Raw genomic sequence first — 26832 nt, 5'->3', positions numbered from 1 at the left:
ATAAATTGGATTTTAATCTAAGAATGAATATGGGGCTGGAAGGGAATTTAGGACAGATCACAATCCCAGAATTTCCATATTGGAAGAGAATTTAGGTCCACCTACATCTCTAATTGAAAATCCATTCGACAAAGTAACCAACATGTTCTACCTCCTAAAGCAAACCATTTCATTTCATGTGACTTCTATTAAGAATTTTATCTCAAGTTTTAATTTGCCTCTACAACTTCTAAGCCTTGCTCCTGTCCTCTCGAAAGAATGTATCTACTGCCTTCTACATAACAGATTTTTAGAGATATGAAGATGGATATCACAGGTTCCATTCCTCCATCCTCCCAGGTCTTCTTTTTTCCCAGTTCCCCAGTCCCTCCAACCAATCCTTGCACACATCATGGCTTTTTTTTTTTTGGCGCTACCCTGATCATCTTATTCTGGATTCCCTCCCAAAATACAGCAACCAGAAACGAACACTACTCCAGATGTGGTTTTATCAGAGCAAAAATAAAATGGTCTTAACAGTGTCATCATTCAACTCCAAGACCCCTTTTGATATAGCCTAAGATCAAATTAGCTTTTTTGGCCACAATATAAAACTTCTAGTCCACTGAAGTTCCCAGATATTTTCCAGATGCCATTTGATCTTGGACTTCTGAAGGTGATTTTTCTGAACTCAAGACTAAGACTTTATATTTAATCTCTTGAAATTTTCCTTCTTAGAAATATACTAAATATACCAGACATTTAGGATCTCTTTATTTTTCTTCCTTTTTTATTAATTTTTATGCCTGTTTTAATAGTATTTTTCCAATAATATGTAAAGACAATTTTTAGCATTTATTTTAGGTCTATTTTAAAATTTTGTTTTCCTAGTTATATGTAAAGATAATCTTCACTATTGACTTTTGAAGTTTTCTCCTTCCCACCTTAGAATAGATAATAAGCAATCTGATACACATGTATAATCATGCTATACATATTTCCAAATTGGTCACACTGTGAAAAAAAGGGGAAAACCACAAGAAGGAAAAAGCAAAAAACAAATTTAAAAAGGTGGAAATAGTATAGAATTCATTTTTATAAGATTTTGAGTTCCAAATTCTTTTTCCTTCCTGTCTCCTCCCCTTTTCCTAAATGGTAAACAATTTGATATAATGTTATATATATGGGATCATGTAAAATGTATTTCCCTATTAGTCATAGTTCTAAAAGGAAGAAACAGACCAAAAGGAAACACACACACACACACACACACACACACACACACACACACACACACACTAAATATGCTTTGATCTGCATTCTTTATCTGGATGTGAATAGCATTTTCCATCATGAGTCCTTTGTAAACTGACTTGAATGATTCTATTGCTGAGAAGGGTTAAATAATTCATAATTGATTATTGTACAATGTTGCTGTTACTATATACAATGTTTCTTTTCAAATTCCTTTGCATCAGTTCATATAAGTCTTTAGTTTTCTGAAATCTTTCATTTATCACTGCTTATTACACAATAATATTCCATTATATTCATATTACCACAATTGTTTAGCCATTCCCCAATTTCCAATTCTTTACCATCACACACACACACACACACACACACACACACACACACACACACACACGGAAACTACTATAAATATGTTTGTACATGTGGGTCCTTTTCCATTTCTTTATTTTTTGTTTTGTTTTTGTTTTTCCTTTTCCATTTTTATGATCTCCTTGGGATATAGACCTAGTATTTATATTGCTGGGTCAAAGGGTGTGCAGTTTGGTTGCCCTCTGAGTATAGTTCTAAATTGTACTCCAGAATCTACCAATAAGTGTATTAGTGTCCCAATTTTCCCACGGTAGGATCTCTTTATATCCTTATACTTAAATCCAATTTATACATAAGTCAGTTTACGCATCACCCCATAGTTATGCCATTGGTCCTCTCTCAAAGCAAAAGATGAACAACAAGATCCCTATACTGCTAGTTATCTCAGTGGAAAAAGCACAGGTTCTGGAGTCAGGAAGACCAGAGTTCAAATTTGACCTTGGGTACTTATTAGCCATAAGATCTTAGACAAGTCACTTCACTTCTGTCTGCCTCAGTTTCTTCAATTATAAAATGGGAATAATAATAGTATCTACCTCCCAGGATTGTTGTGAATATCAAATAACATCATAAGTATAAGGCACCTGACAAACACTAGTAAATGCTTGTTTCCTATCTCCTAGACATTTTATATTCTAGTTATACTTCCCAAGCTTTACATAATAAAAATATACTTTGTTTTAAAATATGTAGATTTTACAACTGTGCCACTCATATCTTTATCAAAGTCAATCATGAAAATGTTAAACATTTCAGGTCCAAGGACAAGTCAGTTAAGAAGTCTAAGGGAAGAGAAGGTTCTCCCCAACCCAGATGTTAGTCAGAAAAAAAAGAGATAGATAAAATAACAGAGATAAAAGAAAAAAAATCTCCCCAGAAGCAAAGTATTAAAGTGTTAAAATGGAGAACAGAGAGGAGCCTGTATCCTGTTATCTTTTTATAAATTTTAAGGAGCTTTCTGTGATTGAACTCCCTGTTCTGATACAATATTGGCTCACTAAAGTTTGAACATATCCCAGAGGGTCCTTTAAAGATAAACCTGCTAACTCTGAAATCATTAGATTTCAGGTAGGGATAAGTTTAGTAGAGTGTGAACCTTTAGCATCTACAAAAGAAAGTGGAAAGGGAGGGGAGTATTCTCCCTTTTCCCCCCCTCCCCATCTACCAATTTTCCATGCAATCTTTAAGCAGAGACACTCCCCCAGTAGGAAAGACAGCCACAAACACAGTCAAGGATAGAAAGTTGATGTTCATCCTTCATTCTTGAAGAAGACCAATAACATTATTTGATGATGTTTTGACTTGCTAGTGAATTGGATATAAGCAAGGCAGAGCTGTGTAAAGTCATCATCATCAGCCTTATTTTTCCCTCCAGTCATCAAAGTCCAGTGGCAAGACAAAGGTCAAGACAACTAGAGAAAGTAGCTTCAAGGGTAGAGATCTTTAATAGCAGACTATGAATAGAACCTGTTTTTCATTTTCCTTTCCTGGTCCCTCTGATTGTATTTCCACTTCCATAAAACTGGATAACTTCATCTTTTCTCTACCTCCTATCTCATACTGTATTCTGACTTTTGGTGCTCTTCCCTTCCTTGCTCTCAGGAGAGGACTAGCTCTGAAAGTCAAGTCTGATGGAGAGGCCCTTCATGGAGCCCAGCTGGATGGATGGCCCACAGCTGCAAGCTTCTGGATCAGTGCCACAGGAAAAGTCAGCCTCTTAGAATAGGATACATTCTTTGAGGAATATGATACATACAATCTGTAATGTCATTATAGAGATCAGGAACATTCAGACCACAAAAGTTAGCCGGGATTTATTCTCTTGGCTCCTCCAGAGAAAATGGGAGGACTAGTTAAAACAGTTATTTCCAGATGGGCTTGTAGGTGAGTCCCACATATTGTGAGGGTTTGTCCCCCATATGTAGCATGGCTTAAAGTATATGGCTTAAAGGGAAATAGAATAGACATCTCTAATCTTTTCTCCCCATCCCTCACCTTTTCCAAGGGAAGAATTAATTTCTTATAAGAGGGGAAGCAGAAAGTTGGAATTAGAGTTTATTCTGCTCAACTCAAAGAGTAAAGGCACCAGGCTAAGGTATATCTATCTATCTATTCCCTTAAATAATGTCAGTTTAGTGGATGATATTTTCAAGTTCTATTTAACTTTTAATTATTATTTCAATATGGGGATGTTAATCCCTCATGATGGTTGCTGTTGCTAATCTTTCCTTCCCTTAGCTTCTGGTGACCATGGCAGTACTCAAACTTTTTTGTCCCTAAATTCTTCTGGTCAGAGTCACTCTTTCAAGTGATTTGTTTCATGTTTGGTAAAGCCCCTGACACCGTTAGCTGACCACATTTTCTAGCAACATTACTATTGTCATAATAAATGCCTCTACTTTCAAACAGTTGTGCCTACTTGTAGATTATTAATATTAAACCCAGAGGTAGTGTGTCCTGGATAAAAGTTTTAGGGAGTAAACTGAAAAGAATTCACTTAAAAGATCAACTCTGATGAAAAAGGAACAAAAAATGTTTCAGTATTGCTGTGGTTAGCAGAAACTAAGGAAAAGAAGAGCAGCAGCAGCAGCCATGAGGGAATAAATAATAAGGAAGGGTATAGAGACATTAGAGGTCATTTAAGGGATGACCTCTTCCTGCTCCACTGGCCTCCAAAAGGAAGACAGACAATTCATTCAAAGAGGTAAACTTTTAAAGGGGTAGGAAGATAAGGTAATTTAGGTATATTTTGAAGATGGGGCAGTAACTCAGACATGAGCTGGGGATATGTAGATGAGGAGTGGTAGCTTAAAAGATTTATCTTTTCAGGCTGGGGCAGAGAGCCATTGTTTTGTTGATAGGAGCTTGTCTTGTACCTGAGGACAGAGAATTATGAATCCTAACCAGAGACTAAGAGTTCTTTGACCTCATTTCAATAGCTAGGGTAATGGGATTGGGGTTTCAATGTTAATGAAAGATACATTGTGTGGCGGGAGGGAACAGATTAATTATTTTATTAATATTAATTATAGTGGAGACTTGTGGGCCTTACTTTTAGGAACAGTGCACCAACTACCTTGAGTTCTTTGACCAGCAAAGAACTTGCTCTCAGCTACAGTGAAAGGAGGAAAAATAGGAGCCTCTTTTCATAGGAACAAAAGACCAAAAGACCACTTTATTGAGTATTCTTAACCTCTAGATATCTTACCAATGACCTTGGATAACACAAACATATCTGGTGAGATAATCAGTGGGAGCCAACCATACACCAACTACCTTGAGTTCTTTGACCAGCAAAGAACTTGCTCTCAGCTACAGTGAAAGGAGGAAAAATAGGAGCCTCTTTTCATAGGAACAAAAGACCAAAAGACCACTTTATTGAGTATTCTTAACCTCTAGATATCTTACCAATGACCTTGGATAACACAAACATATCTGGTGAGATAATCAGTGGGAGCCAACCATACAAAAAGATCATAAAGTTGTTTGCCCAAATTCTTGTCATACTTCCTTATCTATACAGTTTTGGTATAACCTGTTACCTCAGGATGAGCCACTTCCTGGGCAAACACAAAAGTAAGAGAATGAAGAAGTCCCAGAATACTGAGCCAGCATTATTGCAAAACAACAGAGGGGCAAGAGGGTCTTGGGGACCTTTGTCCTTGTTATCTCACAGCTGTGGTCCTCAAGGATCACTAACACTTTTAGGAGTACCTATTTTCCCTATTTGCTCTGTTTATTTGTAAGCAAGTGTTGTTGTACCCAAAGAGGGAGAGGGAGACCAGAATTTGATAAGGTTGGAGATCTTTATTCCCGGGGACTGTCTGGGGATTAAGTACCCAAATCAGACAGTACCTGAGTGTTCAGGGGATATGGTTTTTATAGTGTTTGGGGGGGGGGGGTTACTGAGAGCAAGCAGGATACAGAGAAGCCAAGACAGCAGTTAGATATATTATCTTGACATATACATATGTAAACATAGGGTTCCGTATAAATAGGGGTGAGAAGGGGTCAGGGTCTTTGTGTAATGTTTGAACATATTTTCTGAGATGGAGGTAGTCAGGAATTTACTATCTTATGGTTCTAGCCACATCTGGGGAAGGGGGAGGCAGTCCTGGAATTTAACAGATACAGCAAGATAATTAGGCTAACAAGGGTTCTTTGTAAATCTTTAGACAATTTTTTTTAGGTTTTTACAAGGCAAATGGGGTTAAGTGGCTTGCCCAAGGCCACACAGCTAGGTAATTATTAAGTATCTGAGACCAGATTTGAACTCAGGTACCCCTGACTCCAAGGCTGGTGCTTTATCTACTGCGCCACCTAGCCATCCACAATCTTTAGACAATTTTATGGTATATCCATGACCCCTTGGGTCCTATCAGACTATTTTCAGACCCAAAGGTGCCCAGCCAAAGTTATATTTCTAAGGAATTTCTCAGGGCCCAGAAGAATGTCAGAGACCCCTTTCTATACAGGAATTTCACAAACACTGATATTGTACTTCACAAGTACAACCAATTATCAGAATGTGGTTTGTTCAACTATTGTAGGTTATTTCAGAGGCAAATAATATATCACAGTGAATAGAATACTAGAACTGGAATAAGACCTAAGTTTAAATCCATCTTTAGACACTTCAGACACTTAATAGCTTTGTGACTTAATCTGCCATTTTCCCTCAATGGGGACAATAATGACCCCTACCTACCAGGGTTGTGATAATATTTGTAAAGTGTTAGCATGGTATCTGGCATATAATAGGTAATTAATCAATGCTTTTCTCCTTCCCTTTTCATTTTAAATGGTATATATCAGGAGGAGACTGTAGAAGTTCAAATGTTGCTAGCAAATAAGGTCTGCTGGAGTCCAGGTTCAGAAGGAATCCAGGAAGTTAAACTAGGTTACAAGTGAATATTAGTGACTAGTTGTTTTGAACCCTGAGGTAAGGAGGGAAATGAAAGTCTCAAATGATTTGGGTTCTAAATCAATACGACAAATTATAAATTATTGTTGGAAATATTCCTAGCCTTTGATAAGGTTAGATCAAACTCAAATTAAGACACTGGGAACTATGTTCATTCAGTCATGTCTCTGTGATTCTATAGAGCAGGGCTTTCCAATCTTTAAAACTTCTTTAAATTTTTTTTTTAGCAAAGCAGTGGGGTTAAGTGACTTGCTCAAGGTCACACTGGTAGGTAATTATTAAGTATCTGTAAGTGTCTGTGAACTCAAGTCCTCTTGACTCCAGGGCTTATGCTCTATCCATTGCCACCCAGATGTCCCACTTTTAAAAGTTTTTATTGAAACAATAGACAATACATTTTGATTTGCCATTTTAATGAGAGCTCTTCCATAGCTCAGCTTCCTTTATTAAAACATTTAGTAAATCCACAGGTGGGCCACAGGTCACATGTTAGCTCCATAGACCATGGCACATCAGTTCCTTCTGTCTTCCACTCTCTCTCTCTCAAAGTCCATCCAAACTTGATTCCTCTTATCCTCTTACTCCTTTTGCCTTCAATCTTTCCCAACATCAAGGTCTTTTCCAATTATACCTGTCTTCTTATTGGCTAAAGTATTGGCCAAACTTCAGCCTCAGTATTTGATCTTCTTCCAGTGAATAGACTGAATTTCTTTACTATGGACAGCTAGGTGGTAAAATGGGATAGATTGAAGACCTTAGTTCAAATCCTCAACTGGATTTGTATTTGAGAGTGTGAGACCTTGGGTAAGTCACTCAATCCTGTTTACCTCAGTTTCCTCATTTTTAAAAAGAGCTGAAGAAGGAAAGAGCAAACTACTCTAGTGTTCAGTCAGACACAACTCAAATGACTGAATAAAAAGAATGGCAGCCTTTGCAAGACTGAAAGATTTGAGACTTGAAATAACTACTTTCTGTTCACTCATATTGGAAAGAAAGGACTTAAAGTAGTTTAATCTCAGAGTATCAATAAGTTTACACAGTGATGCAATCTGAGCAATTTTTCTGACCTGGCCCCTTCTTTTCCCTTACAAGAAACATGAAGCTGTGTTTGGTCCTGTGGAAAGGACAACAAGCACATTTACAAAAAAAAGCTTGTAAATTCAGAGCTGAAAGGTCCCCTATTCTAACCCCTTCACTTTGTAAATAAAGAATGGATGAAGAGACTTACCCAAAGTCATACAAGTTTCATAAGCATTCAAACCCAGATCCTCTGATCACATCACAGATAATGCTCTTTCCATATCATACTGAATTAGTCAAACTGAAGGACCCAGAAAGCCAGCTCAGGAAGAGAGTTCATACATAACAGCTAAACCTAAATCCTAAATCCAGTGCTTTTTGCACTATATCAAAATATCTTATTCCTCTCCCCCTTTTTTTTGGCAAGGCAATGGGGTCAAGTGACTTGCCCAAGGTCATACAGCTATTATTGTGTGACTGAGGCTGGATTTGAACTCATATCCTCCTGACTCCTGGGCTGCTGCTCTATCCAGTGTGCTACATAGTTGACCCCTTAAATGTCTTATTTCTTTATTGCAATTCTTTTTACTCAAATGGAACCTGGGCTATCAATCTATACATAAAAATCTTTATTGGCTTCATATTGTTATTCAGTCATTTCAGTTGTGTCTGTCTCCTCATAACTTTATTTGGGTTTTTCTTTGCAAAGACACTGGAGTGGTTTACCATTTCCTACTCCAGTTCATTTTACAGGTGAGGAAACTGAGACAAAACCATTTTAGGATTAAGTGACTTGCCCAGGGTCACACAATCAATAAGTGTCTGAAGCTAGATTTCAACTCATGAAGATAAGTCTTCCTGACTCCAGGCCCAGTACTCCTATTGTGCCATCATGGTGGAGACTACATGAAGATAAATATTTAAATACAAAATAGATAGAATATAATCTGAAAGGAAAATGCTAGCAGATGATGAAATGGAAAAGGCCTCCTGGAGAAGGTAGGATTTAAATTGGCCTTGGAGTCCAGGAGCACCTGGGTTCAAATCCGGTCTCAGACACTTAATAATTACCTAGCTGTGCGGCCTTGGGCAAGCCACTTAACCCCATTTGCCTTGCAAAAAAAAAACCTAAAAAAAAAAGAAGCCAGAGAAACTAAGAGTTAGGAGGGAAGTAAAGCAATCTAGATATGGGTGACAGGATAGGAGATAAAGGGCTATGTGCATTTGAGGTACAGCAAAAAGTCTGGAGAACAGAACAGTATAAGGAAATTGGACAGGTTATGAAGTTTTAAATGCATACTGAGGACTTTATGTTTAATCCAATGACTCCCTACAGCTTTTAGGATCAAATACAAATGCTCTGTTTAGTATTCAAAGTCTTTTATCTCATTGCCCTCTCCTGCTTTTCCTTCCACTTACACAACCCATATTCTTCTATCAGGTAATACTGTTTCTCAATTACTTACAAAAGACACCCTATTTCTCTTTTTTGGCCATTTCCTCAGGCTGTCCTCTTCTCTGAAATGTTCTACCTTCTCTACTCCCCCTATTGACTTCCTTGGCTTCCTTTAAGTCCCAACTCAAATTCTTTTTTTTTTTAAAGTTTTTGCAAGGCAAATGGGGTTAAGTGGCTTGCCCAAGGCCGCACAGCTAGATAATTATTAAGTGTCTGAGACCGGATTTGAATCCAGTTACTCCTGACTCCAGGGCTGGTGCTTTATATACTGCGCCACCTAGCCACCCCCTATCTTTTTTTTTAATTAAAGATTTTATTTATTTTGAGTTTTACAATTTTCCCCCAATCTTACTTCCCTCCCCCCTCACCCCCCCACAGAAAGCAATTTGCCAGTCTTTACATTGTTTCCATGTTGTACATTGATCCAAATTGACTGTGATGAAAGAGAAATCATGTCCTTAAGGAAGAAACAAAAAGTATAAGAGATAACAAGATCAGACAATAAGATATCAGTTAAAATTCTATCTTCTTCAGGAAACCTTAGTGCAACTGTAAACTTTAATAATCTTATAAAATTTATATTGAATTAGTTATCAAAACATCTTTTTAAAAGTTCAGGATCCAAGTATTTTTTAATTTAAATTTATTTTTTATTAAAGATATTATTTGAGTTTTACATTTTCCACCCAATCTTGCTTCCCTCCCCCCTCCCCCCCCCACAGACTGCACTCTGTCAGTCTTTACTTTGTTTCCATGTTGTACCTTGATCCAAATTGGGTGTGATGAAAGAGAAATCATATCCTTAAAGAGAAATCTAAGAGGTAACAAGATCAGACAATAAGCTGTCTTTTTCCTGAATTAAAGGGAATAGTTCTTGTACTTTGTTCAAACTCCACAGCTCCTTATCTGAATACATATGGCACTCTCCTTTGCAGACAGTCCAGAATTGTTCCCGATTGTTGCACTGATGGAATGAGCAAGTCCTTCAAGCTTGAACATCACTCCCATGTTGCTGTTAGGGTGTACAGTGTTTTTCTGGTTCTGCTCATCTCACTCAGCATCAGTTCATGCAAATCCCTTCAGGTTTCCCTGAAATCCCATCCCTCCTGGTTTCTAATAGAACAATAGTGTTCCATGACATACATATACCACAGTTTGCTAAGCCATTCCCCAATTGAAGGACATTTACTGGATTTCCAATTCTTTGCCACCACAAACAGGGCTGCTGTAAATATTTTTGTACAAATAATGTTTTTACCCTTTTTTCCTCATCTCTTCAGGGTATAGACCCAGTAGTGGTACTGCTGGGTCAAAGGGTATGTACATTTTTGTTGCCCTTTGGGCATAGTTCCAAATAGCTCTCCAGAAGGGTTGGATGAGTTCACAGCTCCACCAACAGTGTAATAGTGTCCCAGATTTCCCACATCCCTTCCAACAATGATCATTATCCTTCCTGGTCATATTGGCCAATCTGAGAGGTGTGAGGTGGTACCTCAGGGAAGCTTTAATTTGCATTTCTCTAATAATTAATGATTTAGAGCATTTTTTCATATGGCTATGGATTACTTTGATCTCCTCATCTGTAAATTGCCTTTGCATATCCTTTGACCATTTGTCAATTGGGGAACGGCTTTTTGTTTTAAAAATATGACACAGTTCTCTGTATATTTTAGAAATGAGTCCTTTGTCAGAATCATTAGTTGTAAAGAGGATCCAAGTTTAAGAACACTTTAGATATCAGTTCCATGTTCAAACATACCCTATAGATGGGAACAAGGTCCAAGGAGGAGTCTGCCTATTTATTTCCCCCTCTTCTCTTCAAAGGGAAATAAATCCCCAGTCTTTAAAAAAAAATTTCTCTTTCTTCATTCATTGTCATGCATTCATTTATTTAATCTTATCAATCATCAATTTATTAGCTATTATTATTTATTTTCCAATTATATATAGAGATAATTTTCAACATTCATTTTTATAAAGTTTTTTCTTCGCCCTCACTGTAGGACAGCAAGTAATGTGATGTGGGTTATACACTCTTAGAGGGGTGGCTAGGTGGCACAGTGGATAGAGCACCGGCCCTGGAGTCAGGAGTACCTGGGTTCAAATCTGGTCTCAGACACTTAATAATTACCTAGCTGTGTGGTCTTGGGCAAGTCACTTAATCCCATTGCCTTGCAAAAACTAAAAACAAAAAACAAAACAAAAACAAAATACAGAATACAGAATAGAAACATTTCATCACTGCCTAGCACATGTATCGATCAAATGTGACAAAATGATAAAGCTCCAAGAGCACTCAGAATGAAGACAGAGGAGAGGACACCCCCAACTTACCTCTTCCTGGATGTGGGAGCCCAAAAGGATTCAACCTTGTCCATATTTTCAGAACTATTGCAATATATTAATAAATTGTATGATTTTTTCCTCCTGCTTAAAAATGCTATTTATGCCGCAGCTAGGTGGCGCAGTGGACAGAGCACCAGCCCTGGAGTCAGGAGGACCTGAGTTCAAATCCAGCCTCAGACACTTAATAATTACCTAGCTGTATGGCCTTGGGCAAGCCACTTAACCCCATTTGCCTAAAAGAAAATGATATTTATTATAGGGGGTGGTTCTCTGGGAGGGAGGATAATTGGGATAACTTTGAAAAATGTAAAAAACAAGTTATTAATTAAAAAACCTTTTTTTCAAGAAACTTTATTAACCACTAGTAAGTGCCATTCGATCAATAAATCTTTACTAAGTGACAGTTCCTGTGCCAAGTCATGGGGGACATAAAAAGAGGCAAAATTGCCCTCAAGGAGCTTACAGTCTAAGGACTGGGAGACGTCTGACGTACATAGAGTGCGACGGCCAACAGCGCCCCCTTCTCTCTCGTCGGCTGGAGCCGCCGCCTCGGGGCCCGAGGGAAACTACATTTCCCAGCACACCGCGGGGCCGGGGTAGGCCATGCCGGAAGTCGGAAGTAGGTGAGTGAGGTGTAAGGGCGGAGGGTCCGGCGGCGTGCGCGCGCCTGCCGGGGCCGGTCTGCGCCGGCGCTTCCGCCCGCGTGCGCCCGGGTCCGCTGTCCAGCCTCCGCAGACATGACTGAAGCCCGGAAGCGGAGGGAGCTGCTGCCGCTCATCCACCACCATCTGGTGCAGGCCGGCTACGTGAGGGCGGCGCGGGAGGTGAAGCTGCAGAGCGGCCAGGTGAGGGAGGCGGGGAGGCCGGCGCCGCGGCGCCGTGAACCCGCAGGCCGTGCCGGGCACACGCCGGTGCCTCGGGGCCCCCAGGGAGGACTTGCAGCACAAGGGGGGGCGGTTGGATGGCCTAGGTGAGAGGAAAGGGGGGTCCTCCGCCGCGCGGCCCCGAGCCGGAGGCTGTGGGGTCCCACGCGGGACCAGCCGGGGATGCCCGGCCGGCGCCACGTTTCTGACACGTGCTGCCGGCTCTGCCACGAGGGACCTTGCCAACCTCGGCGCTTCCTGCCTGGATGCCCCGACGTTCCTCCAGGCCTAAGTGTGGCACCTACTGAGAGGCAGTGTAGTCATGCCCGTGTTGCCCTGGACTGGCAGCCAGAAATAGCCGGGTTCAAATCTCAACACTTTCCATCCCTACTCTAGGACTATAGGTCAATTACTTAACTTTTTTGAATCTTACTTTCCTCACCTGTAAAATGGAAGGGTTTAAGATTAGATGGCCATCTCTATGGTCCTACATTTTAGTTTGGGATCTCTCTGGGAAAGAGACTGAATTTTGTACTCTGTTTTTTGTTGTTTGTCCTTCTAGAAGAAGACCCACCATGACAGGGAGGTGATGCCTTGAAGTGAATTGGGTTTGAGTGAGAGGGTGCTATGCTAAGTCATCAGCCTTGCTTTCTCCTCTGGAGCTTTTCTAGGTCCAGTGGCCAGATAAGAATCAGGATGATCTGAATGATCCTGTATGAAAAGCAATCAGGGTTAAGTGACTCCTTTACATTTCTGATTTCAGAGAAGTGTTAAAAGGGAAAGTTCTTTTGGTAATGATCTTTCCAAAAGATCTTGAGTTTTTTCCCCCACGGAGACCTGGGATTTAGGTCAGGTCTGTAGTAAATTACTTACAAGACTTCCTCTCTTCAGCTATCTCCTCACACATAATAGGAAGGTTTAGATTAGACTAAGAGTGTTCAACTGTTAGCTCTTCTGGATCACATCTCCTCAAGGACCATGATGTTTGTCCTTCATTCTTTAAGAAGACCACATCAGGAACTGATGCCATGACAAGCACATAAATTGGATTTGAGTGAGGATGTGATGTGCTAAGTCACCAGCCTCACTTTCTCCTCCAGAGCCACCTGGATCCAGTGGCCAGTTATGGATCAGGATGACTGGAGATGACCCTGGATGTGAGGCAATCAGGGTTAAGTGACTTGCCCAAGGTCACAGTTTCAAGCGTCTGAGGCTGGATCCAAACTCCTGTCTTCCTGACTCCACAGTGCTTTGTCCACAGGGGCAGCTAGTCAGGAGTACCTGGGTTCAAATCTGGTCTCAGACACTTAATAATTATCTAGCTGTGTTGCCTTGGGCAAGCCATTTAACCCCATTGCCTTGCAAAAACCTAAAAAAAAAAAAAAACAATTCAATACCCATTCATGAATGCCATGCTACCTACACCACAAATGAATAGAAATGCCAGGAGCTGGATACATCTGATTTATACTGTAAAGCCCCTGTAGTTGACCAAGGCCCCGTTTCCTTTATACTTTCTCATTCCCCCTCAGAGCATTTCTTCAACTGTAGAATCATATTCTTTCCAATTGTCTTAGCCAGAAAGGACCTTCATAGAGACTTCCTAGTCTAATGCTAGAAAGGAGAAAACTGAGTTCCAGACAAAGAGCAGATGTGGAACTAGAACCCAGTCTCTTCACAAGCCGCTTTGCAGGCACTGTTTATTTGATTTTTGAAACAATCTTGTGAACGTAGGTATTATAGGTATTGGAGTTAAAGGTATTGGGGCAGCTCAGTGGCACAGTGGATAGAGCACCAGCCTTGAAGTCAGGACTTGAGTTCAAATTTGGCCTCAGACACTTGACACATACTATGTGACCTTAGGGAAGTCATTTCACCCTGATAGCCTCACATCCAAGGTCATCTCTAGTCATCCTGATTCATATCTGGCCACTGGACCCAGATGGCTCTGGAGGAGAAAGTGAAGCTGGTGACTTTGCACAGCATCCCCCCACTCAAATGCAATTCACTTCTTGTCATGGTATCACTTCTGGGAAATCAGGATTCAAAAAAGTTGTGACTTGACCATGATCCCCCAAACTGTCAGACATGGAACTGTACCCAGTTCTTCTTGACTCTTAAATGTCCATTTTGCTACCACCATTCTGTGTTATCAGGATCCCTTATTAGTATTGGACTTCATCCTGAGTTTCATTCCCTGGAGAGAACTTTCCAGTTAGCCATATCCCCACCTCTTATCCTCTCTGCCTATCTCCATAGGGCTTTCCTAGCTCACTGCTTCTTCATTTACTTTGTATCTACTATACATGTACTATGTATTTACTTAGCAGTCTTAGTTCCTCTTCCTACCCCACCAAGAAAATAAACTCACTAAATGTAGGAACTATTCTTTTTCCTTTTCCCCTCTCCCCTCCTTCCTCTTCACCTCCTCTCCCCTCCCCTCTTCTCCCCTCCATCCTCCCTTCTTATCCCCTCCCCTCCTCCTCTTTCCCCTTCCCTCCCCTCCCCCTCTTTCTTCTCTCTCCTCCACTCTACTGCCCCCTCCTCTCTCCCTTACACTCCTTCCTCCTCCCCTCCCCTTCCTCCTCCCCTCTTCTCTCCTCTCCTTCTCCTCTATAACCCTTTGCTTATAAACACAACACTTTTTTAAACACTTCCTACTCCTCCAGGTTGCTTTTTTAAGCTTCTGCTCTGTTTGAATAGGATGTCTTTTCCATAGACCTGAGTTACCCTAAGCCCTTTTCTTTTTTTCTTTACCTATCAAATCCTTTTTAAAAAATTATTTAAATATTTTGTTTGTTTTCCAATTATATGCAATGATAGTTTCTACCAATCAAATTTTTTGCAAGATTTTGTTCTCTTTCCTCCCCCAATAGAAGGCAATCGATTATAATCTTTACATATTTCCATGATCTGCATAGATCAAAACTGAATGTGTTGAGAAAAGACAGATCCATAAAGAAGAAAGAAAAATATTACAGATAGCAAAATTATTAAATACATAAGACAACTTTTTAAAAATTGAAGATAATAATCTTTGGTCTTTGTTTAAACTCCACAGTTCTTCCTCTGGATATAGATGATATTCTCAATCACAGGTCCCCTAAAATTGTTGCTGATCATTGCACTGATGGAGTGATCACTCCATCATCATCTATTCATGATCACTCAATCATCACTCCATGTTGTTCAATTCATGCAAATCTTCCCAGGCTTTTCTGAAAAGAAAACCCATGCCTCATGATTTCTTATAGAACAGAACATATCACATATGTGATGGAGCACATTCATATACCACAATTTGTTCAGTCATTCTGAAATTGGTGGGCATCCCTTCAGTTTCCAATTCTTTGTCACCATGAATAGAGCTGCTATGAATATTTTTGTACATGTGGGATTTTTACTCTTTTTTTTTTATGATCTCTTCAGGGTATAGACCCAGTAGTGATATTGCTGGAACAAAGGGTATGACATTTTTGTTGCCCTGTAAGCACAATTCCAAATTACTCTCCAGAAAGATTGGATTAGTTCACAGCTCCACAAACAATGTCCCAGATTTCCCACACCCACCCCAGCATTGATCGACATTCTTTCTGGTCATATTGGCCAATCTGAAAGGTGTGAGATAGTACTTCAGAGATACTGTACATTTCTCTAATCAGTAATGACTTAGAGCGATTTTTCATACAATTATAGATAGCTTTGATTTCCTCATCCAGAAATTGCCTTTACATATCCTTTGACCACTTGTCAATTGGGGAATGGCTTGTGTTGTTTTTTTTTTTAATAAATTTGACTCAGTTCTCTATTTTAAAAATGAGTCCTTTGTCAGAAATACTAGTTATAAAAATTGTTTCCCAATTTACTGCATTTCTGTAATCAAAATTATCCAGTGTGTTTTTTTATAGTGTTCTCTATCTCTTCCTTGGTCATAAACTGCTCCCCTTTCCATAGATCTATACCTGTCAAATTCTTATTCCACTCTCAGTGATCTTGAACACATCATTCCTCCCTTTCATTTAACTCCAGGGGCCTCTCTATGCCCTTCATGACCTGGCCCTGTCTGATCTTAACAGCCTTCTTACACTTTACATTCCATACTCTGCAACTCAGGGACACAGGCCTCCTTCCCATTCTTCACACAAGACATTCCATCTTCCAGTTACTTGCATTTTCCTTAGCTGTCCCTTATACCTGGATTGATCTACCTCTTCATCAATACCTCCTGGCTTTTCTGGGTTACTTCATGACTCAGCTAAAATCTCACCTCCAGCATCCTTTCCTGATGCCCCTTAGTGTATTGTCTGCAGTTTATCCTTTATATAACTGATTTGTACATAATTATTTGCCTATTGTATTTCACCCCCCCCCATTAGAGTGAACATATGGACTTTGTTACTTTTTTCCCATCTTTCTCGATTAGCACACAGTAGGCACTTAATAAATTATCCTTGTAATTGTTACCCAACCTTTAAAATCCAGTTCTTTTTTCAAAAAATCAAATTTATTTATTCTTAACAGTCTTTTAGGTTTTTGCAAGGCAAATGGGGTTAAGTGGCTTGCCCAAGGCCACACAGATAGGTAATTATTAAATGTCTGAGACCGGATTTGAACCCAGGTACTCCTGACTCCAGGGCTGGTGCCCTATCTACTGCGCCACCTAGCCGCCCCCCATTTATTCTTAACAGTCTTTTCTTTTTAAATTTCAGGTTCCAAATTCTCTTCCTCTGTCCTCTTCCACCTACTGAAAAGGCAAGCAAAATGATATCATTCACAATTGTGAAGTCATGCAAAACATTTGCATGTTAACTATATCACAAAAAAAATAGAAGTGAGAAAATTATACTTCAATTTCCACTCAGTTCTTCAGTTTTATCTCTGGAGCTGAATATCAGTTTTTCTTCATGAAACCTTTGAAATCGTCTTGAATGTTTGTATTGATCATTGTAGCCATGTCTTTCACAATTGATCATCATTTACAGCATTGCTGTTAGTGTGCATAATGATCTATTGGTTATTTTCACTTCATATACATCAACTCATATAAGTCTTCCCGTGTTTTTTGGAAACCATCCCTTTGTCATATCTTATAGCACAACAGTACCCCATTATAATCATGGCACAACTTGTTCAGCCATTCCCCAATTGGTATACATCCTTTTGATTTCTAATTTTTTTGCCACCACAAAAAGTGCTATTAAATATATTTGTACATATAAGACTTTTCCCTTTCCTTTGATCTTTTTGTGATACAGACCTAGTAATGGTTTTGCTGAATCAAAGGGTTATTATGCAGTTTTACAGCCCTTTGGACATAGTTCCTCACTGTCTTTCAAATGACATGACCAGTCCACACCTCCTCCAGCAGTTTATTGTTGTACTTACTTTTCCTCTGCCCCTCTAGTATTTGTCATTTCTGCTAGATATGAGCTTGTACCTCAGAATTGTTTTTATTTGCATTTCTCTAATTAATAATGATTTGAAGCATTTTTTCTATTGGTATTTTATTTTTCCAATTACATGTTATGTGGGGTAGCTAGGTGGCAACAGTGGATGAAGTACAAACCCTGGAGTCAGGAGGACCTGAGTTCAATTATATGTTATGAAAGTTTTTCAACATTCATTCTCAGGCATATGCATATTTTTAAGTTACATAATTTCCTTTCACCTTTTCTTTCCACCACCCTCCCCTCAGTAGCAAACAGTCAGTTAAATATTGTACATACACACTTGTGTTTAACATGTTTACAGATTAGTCATTTTCTAATAAGGAATTAGGATTAAGGAGGAAAAAAGAAAATTATGAGATAGGAAAGAAATACATTAAGAGAAATTTTTGAAAAGTGTTCATTCAGATCCTGTAGAGTTTTTTGTTTTGTTTTGTTTTTCTTCTTCTGGATTGGATATAGCATTGTCCATAGTGGGTCTCCAAGGGTTGTCCTAGCTCTGAACTGTTGAGAGGAGTTGTATCCATCAAGGTTGATCAACTCACAGTTTTGTTGTTCTCTTGGTTCTGCTCCTTTTGCCTAACGACAGTTTCTGTAATTCATTCCATGTGCAGCATTTTTTTTTAATATGACTACAGAATGCTTTGATTTCTTCTGAAAACTGCCTATTCTTTCTAGGTATGTCTTTCCATTTCAAGTGTATCTCTTATAAACAACATATTGTTGGATTTGGTTTCTAATCATTTCTGCTATCTGTCTCTATTTGAGGTGCTACAGTGAATAGAACACTTGGGGAAAGACACTATCCCAAGTCCAAATCTGATCTTAGACACTGTGTGATACTTATCAAATTACTTAAACTCAGATAAAATAGATTTCTACACTCAACTGAGTGTGTATATATTCTTCCTTCTATGAACCAATTCTGATGATAATGAAATTTGAGCTTTGTCATTCATCCCCCATTTTCCCCTTCACTATAAAAGTTCCTCCTTTATATGAGAAAAGTTTCCCTCCTCTTCCTCTCCTATTCCCTTTCTCCCAAGGCATCCTTTTTACCCCCTTTTTTTTTAAATCATCCCAACATAATTGACTCACAGCTATGCATTTTTGTGTAGGAATATAAACAATTTAACTTTATTGAGTCTTATGATTACTCTTTCATGCCTTTCTATGCTTTTCTTGATTCTTGTCTTTGAATGTCATATTTTCTATTTAACTCCAGTTTTTTCATCAGGAATGCTTGAAAGTCCTCTAACTTTATTAAATATGAATTTTTTTCCCCTTAAGGATTATACTCAGTCTTCCTGGAAAGCTTATTCTTAGGTGTAATCCTAGCTTCTTTGCTTTCTAGAATATCATATTCTTTTTTTTTGCAAGGCAATGTGGTTAAGTGGCTTGCCAAGGCCACACAGCTAGGTAATTACTAAGTGTCTGAGGCCAGATTTGAACTCAGATACTCCTGACTCCAGGGCTGGTGCCCTGCACTGCACTGTACCACCTAACCACCCCCTAGACTATCATATTCTAAGACCTTTGCTCCTCTAAGGTGAAAGTTGCTAAGTCTTGCTTAGTCTTGACTGTGGTTCCATGATATTTGAATTGTTTCTTTTTGGCTACTTGTAATATTTTCTCCTTGAGCTGGGAACTCTGAAATTTGGCTATAATGTTTCTGAGAGTTTTCATTTGGATATTTTTTTTTCAGGAGATGGTCAGCGAATTTTTTGTTTTTTTTTTTTATGTGACCCTTTGGATCTAAGATATTGGATCAGTTTTGCATTATAATTTCTTGGAAGATGTCTAGAAATTTTATTGATCATGACATTCAGGTAGTATGATAATTCTTTTTGGTTTTTATGGCAAGGCAATAAGGTCGAGTGACTTGCCCAAAATCACACAGCTAGGTATTCATTAATTGTCTGAAGCTGGATTTGAACTCAAGTCCTGACTCCAGGGCCGGTGCTCTATCCACTGTGCTACCTAGTATGATAATTCTTAAATTAACTCTCCTCAGTCTGTTTCTAAGTCAGGTTTTTTTTTCTGATGAGATAGTTCACATTTTATTCAATTATTCAACTTTATTTTATTGTTTCTTGATGTTTCATGGAGTCCTTAGCTTCCACTTGACTAATTTTAACTTTTAAGGAATTATTTCCTTCAGTGAATTTTTGTGCCTCTTTTTTTCATTTGACCTATATTGTGCTTTTTAAGGAATTTTTCTTCAGTATTTTTTGGGGGGGGCCTCTTTTACCAAATCATTAATTTTTTTTTAGTTCTCTTGCATCACTTTCATTTCTTCTTTTTATCTTGATAGTATTTTATTTTTTCCAGTTACATATAAGATAGCTTTCAACATTCATTTTTTTAACTTTTTTTTTTATGTTTCTGCAAGGCAATGGGGTTAAGTGGCATGCCCAAGGCCACACAGCTAGGTAATTATTGAGTGTCTGAGGCTGGATTTGAACTCAGGTCATCCTGACTCCGGGGCCGGTGCTTTATCCACTATGTCACCTAGCTGCCCGCATTTTTATAAGATTTTGACATCCAAATTTGTTTTCCCCCCTCTCCCTTCCCTCTCCTCTCAGTCTCATTTATTTCTTTTCCTAATTTTTCCTCTAACTCATTTTTTTCCCTTAACTCTTCCAGGAAATCTAGGTGGGTTTGGATAGTATGTTTCTTTGAAGCTTTGCTCCTAACTTTTCACTTTTGTTTTCTGAGTTTGTGTCTTGGTCTTCCTAAACACTATAGATCAAGTTCTTTTTTGTTTGCTCATTTTTCTTGACTTTGAACTGTATATTAAAGTTGGGCTTTACTCACATATGGGTGGGAAGGCACTGGTCCAAGCTTCAGGCTTTTTCATGCTTCTATTTTCAGAGCTAATAATGGGGGTCTGCACGTTCTTGGTACTTGTGAAGTGGTATGATCTAGGAAGGGGTGAGATCACTGCTCTTCCGGTTTGCACTCTGGTCTTTACTTTATTCCTTTGCGCTCCTCTTATCACCAAAGTAACCAAGTCACCTACTCATCTCCATCTGCAAAGGCTAGGGCTGTGCTATGACCCAGAGTCCATCAGTGCCAGATGCATCCAAAGGATCCCCTGTAGTTTCTTTCTGACCCATTGTCCATGCTCCTTATCAGTTCTAGGCTGAGAGCTCCCAGGCAGCTTCTGCTATCACTGTTGTCTTGGAGGCCAAGTACAGGGTCTGCTGTTGTTCCCCTGTTGGCTTCCAGGATAGTGTCTCTCATATGTCAACCTTCTGATTTGTCTTAGCTGGAAAAATGTCTCACTGTGAGACTCCCTCACTGCAAAATGGGATTCAAGGTATTATTTAAAATTGTTTGCTGGACAATTGGAAGAGCTCAGCTAGGCTACTGCCTGTATTCTGCTATCTTGACTCAGTCCTCCTCTATTTTAAATACATTTTTATTATATCTTTCCTTTTACACTAAATCCCTTACCCAACTTCTCCTGGAATCATCCTTTATTTATTTTGAATTTTACAATTTTCCCCCTAATCTTACTCCCCTCCCCTTACCCCCATAGAAGGCAGTCTGTTAGTCTTTACATTGTTCCATGGTATACATTGATCTAAGTTGAATGTGATGAAAGAGAAATCATATCCTTTTTTTTTCTTTTTTTAATTATATTTAACTTTTTTTTGTACAAATGATGTTTTTTTATATATTAATAAAATATTCTTGTTCAAGAGTAAACATAAGGGCGGCTAGGTGGCACAGTGGATAAAGCACTGGCCCTGAAGTCAGGAGTACCTGGGTTCAAATCTGGTCTCAGATGCTTAATAATTACCTAGCCATGTGGCCTTGGGCAAACCACTTAACCCCATCTGCCTTGCAAAAACCTAAAAAACAAAACAAAGCAAAAAAAAGAGTAAACATAATGAGGGTGGCTAGGTGCTGCAGTGGATAGAGTACCGTCCCTGGAGTCAGGAGTACCTGAGTTCAAATCCAGCTTCAGACACTTAATAATTATCTAGCTGTGTGGCCTTGGGCAAGCCACTTAACCTCATTGCCTTGCAAAAAAAAAGTCAACATAATACCCCCTCCCCCCTCAAAAAATAGACCCTCATGAGCAATAAAGGAAAGAGGAAAAAATTAAAATTAAAAAAATAATAATAGGGGCAGCTAGGTGGCACGGTGGATGGAGTCAGGAGCACCCGAGCTCAAATCAGGCCCCAGATACTCAACAATCAACCCAGCTGTGTGGCCCTGGGCAAGCCACCCAGCCCCATCTGCCCCGCAACCCCCCCCCCCATAACAATAATAATAATAATAATAATAATAAATGTGCTTCAGTCTGTGTTCCAACACCATCAGCTCTGTCTTGGGTGGATCACGTTCTTTAGGATAAGTCCATCACAAAAGCTACTTCCATATTTTCTTCCATTCATACTTCCTCACTACCATACACTATATTTTCTCTCTCCTTTCACTGTGTCCCTCTTCTTCAATGTGCTGTAGGGTAGCTGAGTGGCATAGCAGACTGGTCCCTGGCCCTGGGGCCAAGAGGCCCTGAGCCCACATACCATCCCTAAGGCCCAGCAACCACACCGGCCCTGTGGTCCTGGACAGGCTATCCAATCCCAGCACCTTGCAAGAAGTAAAAAAGAAAATGTGTTATATCTGACCACTCACCCCCCCACAGTCCACCCTCTCATCCATCACTCACATCCCCCCCCTTCCCCCTGTCCCCCTTCTCTCCTTACTCTAGATGTCTATACCCCATTGAGTATATATGCTGTTTCTTCTCCTAGCCACCTCTGATGAGAGCTAAGGTTCCGTCATTCCCCCTCACCTTCCCCCCCTTCCATATCATTGCAAAAAAATCTTATTATATGAAATATCTTGGCCTATTCCACTTCTTTTTCTTTCTCCCTTTATATTTCCCTTTTAACCATTGACTCCATTATTACAATATATTTTATCTTCAAATTCAGCTTTCTCCTTGTGCTTCATCTATGCTCTATTAAATGAAGTTTCTTATGAGTATTATCAATATCATTTTTCTGTGCAGGAATACATGTAGTTCATCATCATTAAGTCCCTCATATTTTACCCTTCTCCTCCACTCTGCTTCACCTGAGTCCTGTATTTGTTCAGCTCCGGCTATTTTATTTTTTTTTTTAGGTTTTTTTATTTTTGCAAGGCAAATGGGGTTAAGTGGCTTGCCCAAGGCCACACAGCTAGGTAATTATTAAGTGTCTGAAACCAGATTTGAACCCAGGTACTCCTGACTCCAGGGCTGGTGCTTTATCCACTGTGCCACCTAGCCGCCCCCAGCTCTTGACTATTTTAACAGGAACATTTCAAATTCCCCCCGGTTCATCGAAAGTCCATCTTTTTCCCTGCAAGAGGATGTTCAGGTTTGCTGGGTAGTTGATTCTCAGTTGCATTCCAAGCTCTTTTGCCTTCTGGAATATTATATTCCAAGCCCTACAAGCTTTTAATGTAGTTGCTGCTAATTCCTGTGTGATCCTGACTGCAGTTCCACAATATTTGAATTGCGGGGGGCTGCTCCGCTGTTGGGGCCATCATGAAGAGGGGGGGGGAGACGTTGGAGAAGAGGCCTGTGAGGGACGGGAAGGAAGAAAAGCACGCGGGAGCCGAAACATCCTTTATAATAAGAAAAAAACGGGAAAAGAAATGATGTAAGCCTAACCAATATATCAATAAAAGTATGACATTATATTAGTGAGTCAATGTTAAGCACCTACAGTGTGACCAATATTATTGGTTCCACACCCCTACTCACCCACTCCTACCTAAGGGAAGGGAAATATCTTCTCTTTATCTCTACTTTGTTACCAAGCTTGGTTATTATAATCTTACTATAATAAAACAGCATTAACTTTGGCCTTTTTTGTTGTTTTCATTGCTGTTGTTTTCCTGGTTCTGTTTAATCTCATTTTGCATTTGTTCATGTTTCTTTCTTTGTTTCTTTGTATTCTTTATAATCATTGCTTTTTTTAAAGCAATTGCTTTTTTCCAATTACATGTAAGGATAGTTTCAATATTCATTTTTGTAAAATTATCTCCATTCCTTCCTTTCCCATGACAGAAACCAGTCTGATATAGGTTTTGTTTTTAGTTGGGTTTTTTTTTTACAAGACAATGGGGTTAAGTGGCTTGCCCAAGGCCACACAGCTAGGTAATTAAGTGTCTTGAGGCCACATTTGAACTCAAGTACTCCTGACTCCAGGGCTGGTGCTCTTATCCACACCACCTAGCAGCCCCCTGATATAGGTTAATCATACACAATCCTGTTAAATATTTTTCCATATTATCTATGCTGTGAAAGAAGAGTCAGAACAAAAAGGAAGAATAATGAGAAAGAAAAAACAAATTTAAAAAATAAAAATAGCATACTTTGATCTGTATTCAGACTCCATAGTTCTTTCCCTGGATGTAGATAGTGTCATTTTCCATCACAAGAATTGTCTTTGATCATTTTTGCTGAGAAGAGCTAAACCTATCACAGTTTATCTTCATACAATGTTAATATTACTGTGTACAATGTTCTTCTGGTTCTGCTCACTTCATTGAGCATCACATTCATGTAAGTCTTTCTGAAATCCACCTACTCATTATTTCATATGGATCAATAGTGTTCCATTGCAGTCTTATGCCACAGGTTAACCTGTCCAGCCATTTCCCAATTGATGGGCATATTCATGTTTGTTTTTGTTTTTGCAAGGCAAATGGGGTTAAGTGGCTTGCCCAAGGCCACACAGCTAGGTAATTATTAAGTGTCTGAGACCGAATTTGAACCCAGGTACTCTTGACTCCAAGGCTGGTGCCTTATCCACTGCGCCACCTAGCCGCCCCTGATGGACATATTCTTAATTTCCAATTCTTTACCACCACTATAAATATTTTTATATGTGTGAGAGTTTTCTAGTTTTTTTATGATCACTTTGGAATAAAGATCACGGAGTGCTATTGTTGGATCAAAGAGTTTGCACAGTTTTATTGGCCCTTTGAGCATAGTTCTAAATTTCTCTTCAGAATGGATCAATAGTGCATTAGTAACCCAGTTTTCCCACATCCCCCTCCAATTTTTATTATTTCCCCTTTTCTGTCATATTAGTCAAAATGATAGATATGAGATGGTTCCTTTAGAGCATTTTTTCACAAGCTATAGATAACTAATTTTTTCTTCTGAAAAGTACCTTTTCATATACTTTTATAGTTACTGTTTCTTGCAGAGCTATCAGCACGTACTTATATTACACCTTGTTTTACCATTCCCCATTAATAGGCATGTTTTATTTCTAACTTTTTGTATCAAAAGAAATGGGCATTATAGGAACTTTAGTTCCTCTCTTCCCTGAGACTACTTTTTGCACTATTGGGATTTCACATCTTGCCTTGATTTGTACCTCTGCAAGTAATAATGTTTATCCTTAATTTTCTTTTTTTAATTTAATATTTATTCTCATTTTGTACAAATAATTTTTTATACATTAATAAAATATTCTTGTTTAAGAGTAAACAAAATAACCCCCTCCCCCATAAAATATAAACTCGCTTGAGCGATAAAGTAAAGGGAAGAGAAAAAAATTAAAATAAAAAAATAGTAATAATTGTAGATATGGCCAGGTGACACAATGGACGTAGCACCAGCCCTAGAGCCATGAGCACCCAAGCCCACATCTGGCCCCATACACCTAACAATTACCCAGCCATGTGACATGCAAGCTACCTGAACCCTACTGCCCTGCAAAAACCAAAAAAAGAAAAAAGACCCAAAATAAAATAAAATAAAATAGTAATAATAGTAGGGGTGGCTAGGTGGCAGACAGAGCATTGGCCCTTGAGCCAGAAGCACCCGGGTCCAAATCTAGCTTCAGACACCCAACGATCACCCTTCTATGCAGCCCCAGGCAGGCCACCCAGCCCCATTTGCTCTGCACCACCCCCAAAATAATAATAATAAAAAATGTGCTTGAGTCTTTATTCCAACACCAACAACTCTTGTTGCGGTGGATCACATTCTTTATGATAAGTCCATCACAAAAGTTACTTCCATATTTTTCCACCATTGCCATTGTTGATCTCAACTCCCACCTTTTGTATTTCTCCACTACCATATACTATATTTTCTCTCTCCTTTCACTGACTCTGCTGTAGGGTAGCTGAGTGGCGCAGCAGACAGATCCTGGCTCTGGGGCAAAGAGGCCCTGAGCCCCCATACCACCCCTTAAGCCCAGCATCATGGTCCTGAACAGGCCTTCCAATCCCAGCCCCTTGCAAGAAGTAAAAAAGAAAATGTGTTATATCTGAGCACTCTCCCCCATGATCCATCCTCTCCTCCATCACTCATATCCACCCTCTTCCCTCTGCTCCCCTTCTTATTCCAGATGCCTATACCCCATTGAGTATATATGCTGTTTCCTCTCCTAACCACCTCTGTTGAGAGCAAAGATTCCCTCATTCCCCCTTGCCTTCCCCCCCTTCCATATCATTGCAATAGCTCATTGTAATAAAGAAAAATCTTATTTTATGAAATATCTTGGCCTATTCCCCCCTCTCCTTTTTCTTTCTCCCATTACATTTCCCTTTTTTTTTCTATTGACTCCATTTTTACACCATATTTTATCTTCAAATTCAGCTTTCTCCTGTGCTTCATCTATAAAAGCTCCCTCTACCTGCTCTATTAACTGAGAAGGTTCATATGAGTATTATCAGAGTCATTTTTCTATACAGGAATACATGCACTTCATCATTATTAAGTCCTTCATATTTTTCCCCTCTCCTCCAATCTCTATGCTTCACCTGAGTCCTGTATCTGAAGATCAAACCTTCTGTTCAGCTCTGGCCATTCCAACAGGAACATTTGAAATTCCCCTGGTTCATTGAAAGTCCATCTTTTTCCCTGGAAGAGGACATTCAGCCTTGCTGGGTAGTTCATTCTTGGCTGCATTCTAAGCTCTTTTGCCTTCCGGTATATTATATTCCAAGCTCTATGAGCTTCCAATGTAGTTGCTGCTATAAGGCCTGTGTGATCCTGACTGCAGCTCCACGATACTTGAACTGTGTCCTTCTGGCTGCTTATAATATTTTCTCTTTGACTTGGGAGTTCTGGAACTTGGCTATAATATTCCTAGGGGGTTGTTTTTTGGGGATCTCTTTCTTGGGGGGATTGGTGGATTCTCT

General features: G+C 39.4%; 1 protein-coding gene across 13 annotated transcripts in view; it reads left to right on the top strand.

Moving 5' to 3' along the window:
- Positions 1–12063: 12063 nt before the first annotated feature.
- Positions 12064–26832, top strand: part of TCOF1 (treacle ribosome biogenesis factor 1) — a 100599-nt gene continuing 85830 nt past the window's right edge. For all 13 annotated transcript variants that reach the window (XM_074212623.1, XM_074212621.1, XM_074212622.1 and 10 more), the window contains exon 1: positions 12064–12193. In XM_074212623.1, the coding sequence (XP_074068724.1) occupies positions 12086–12193 (108 nt within the window). In that variant the 5' untranslated portion in view covers positions 12064–12085. The remainder of the gene's footprint in view (positions 12194–26832) is intronic.

This window comes from Macrotis lagotis, chromosome 1 (genome assembly GCF_037893015.1).
Source record: "Macrotis lagotis isolate mMagLag1 chromosome 1, bilby.v1.9.chrom.fasta, whole genome shotgun sequence".
In the NCBI taxonomy this organism is placed as follows: Eukaryota; Metazoa; Chordata; class Mammalia; order Peramelemorphia; family Peramelidae; genus Macrotis; species Macrotis lagotis.
This window is presented reverse-complemented; position numbering and strand designations above follow the sequence as displayed.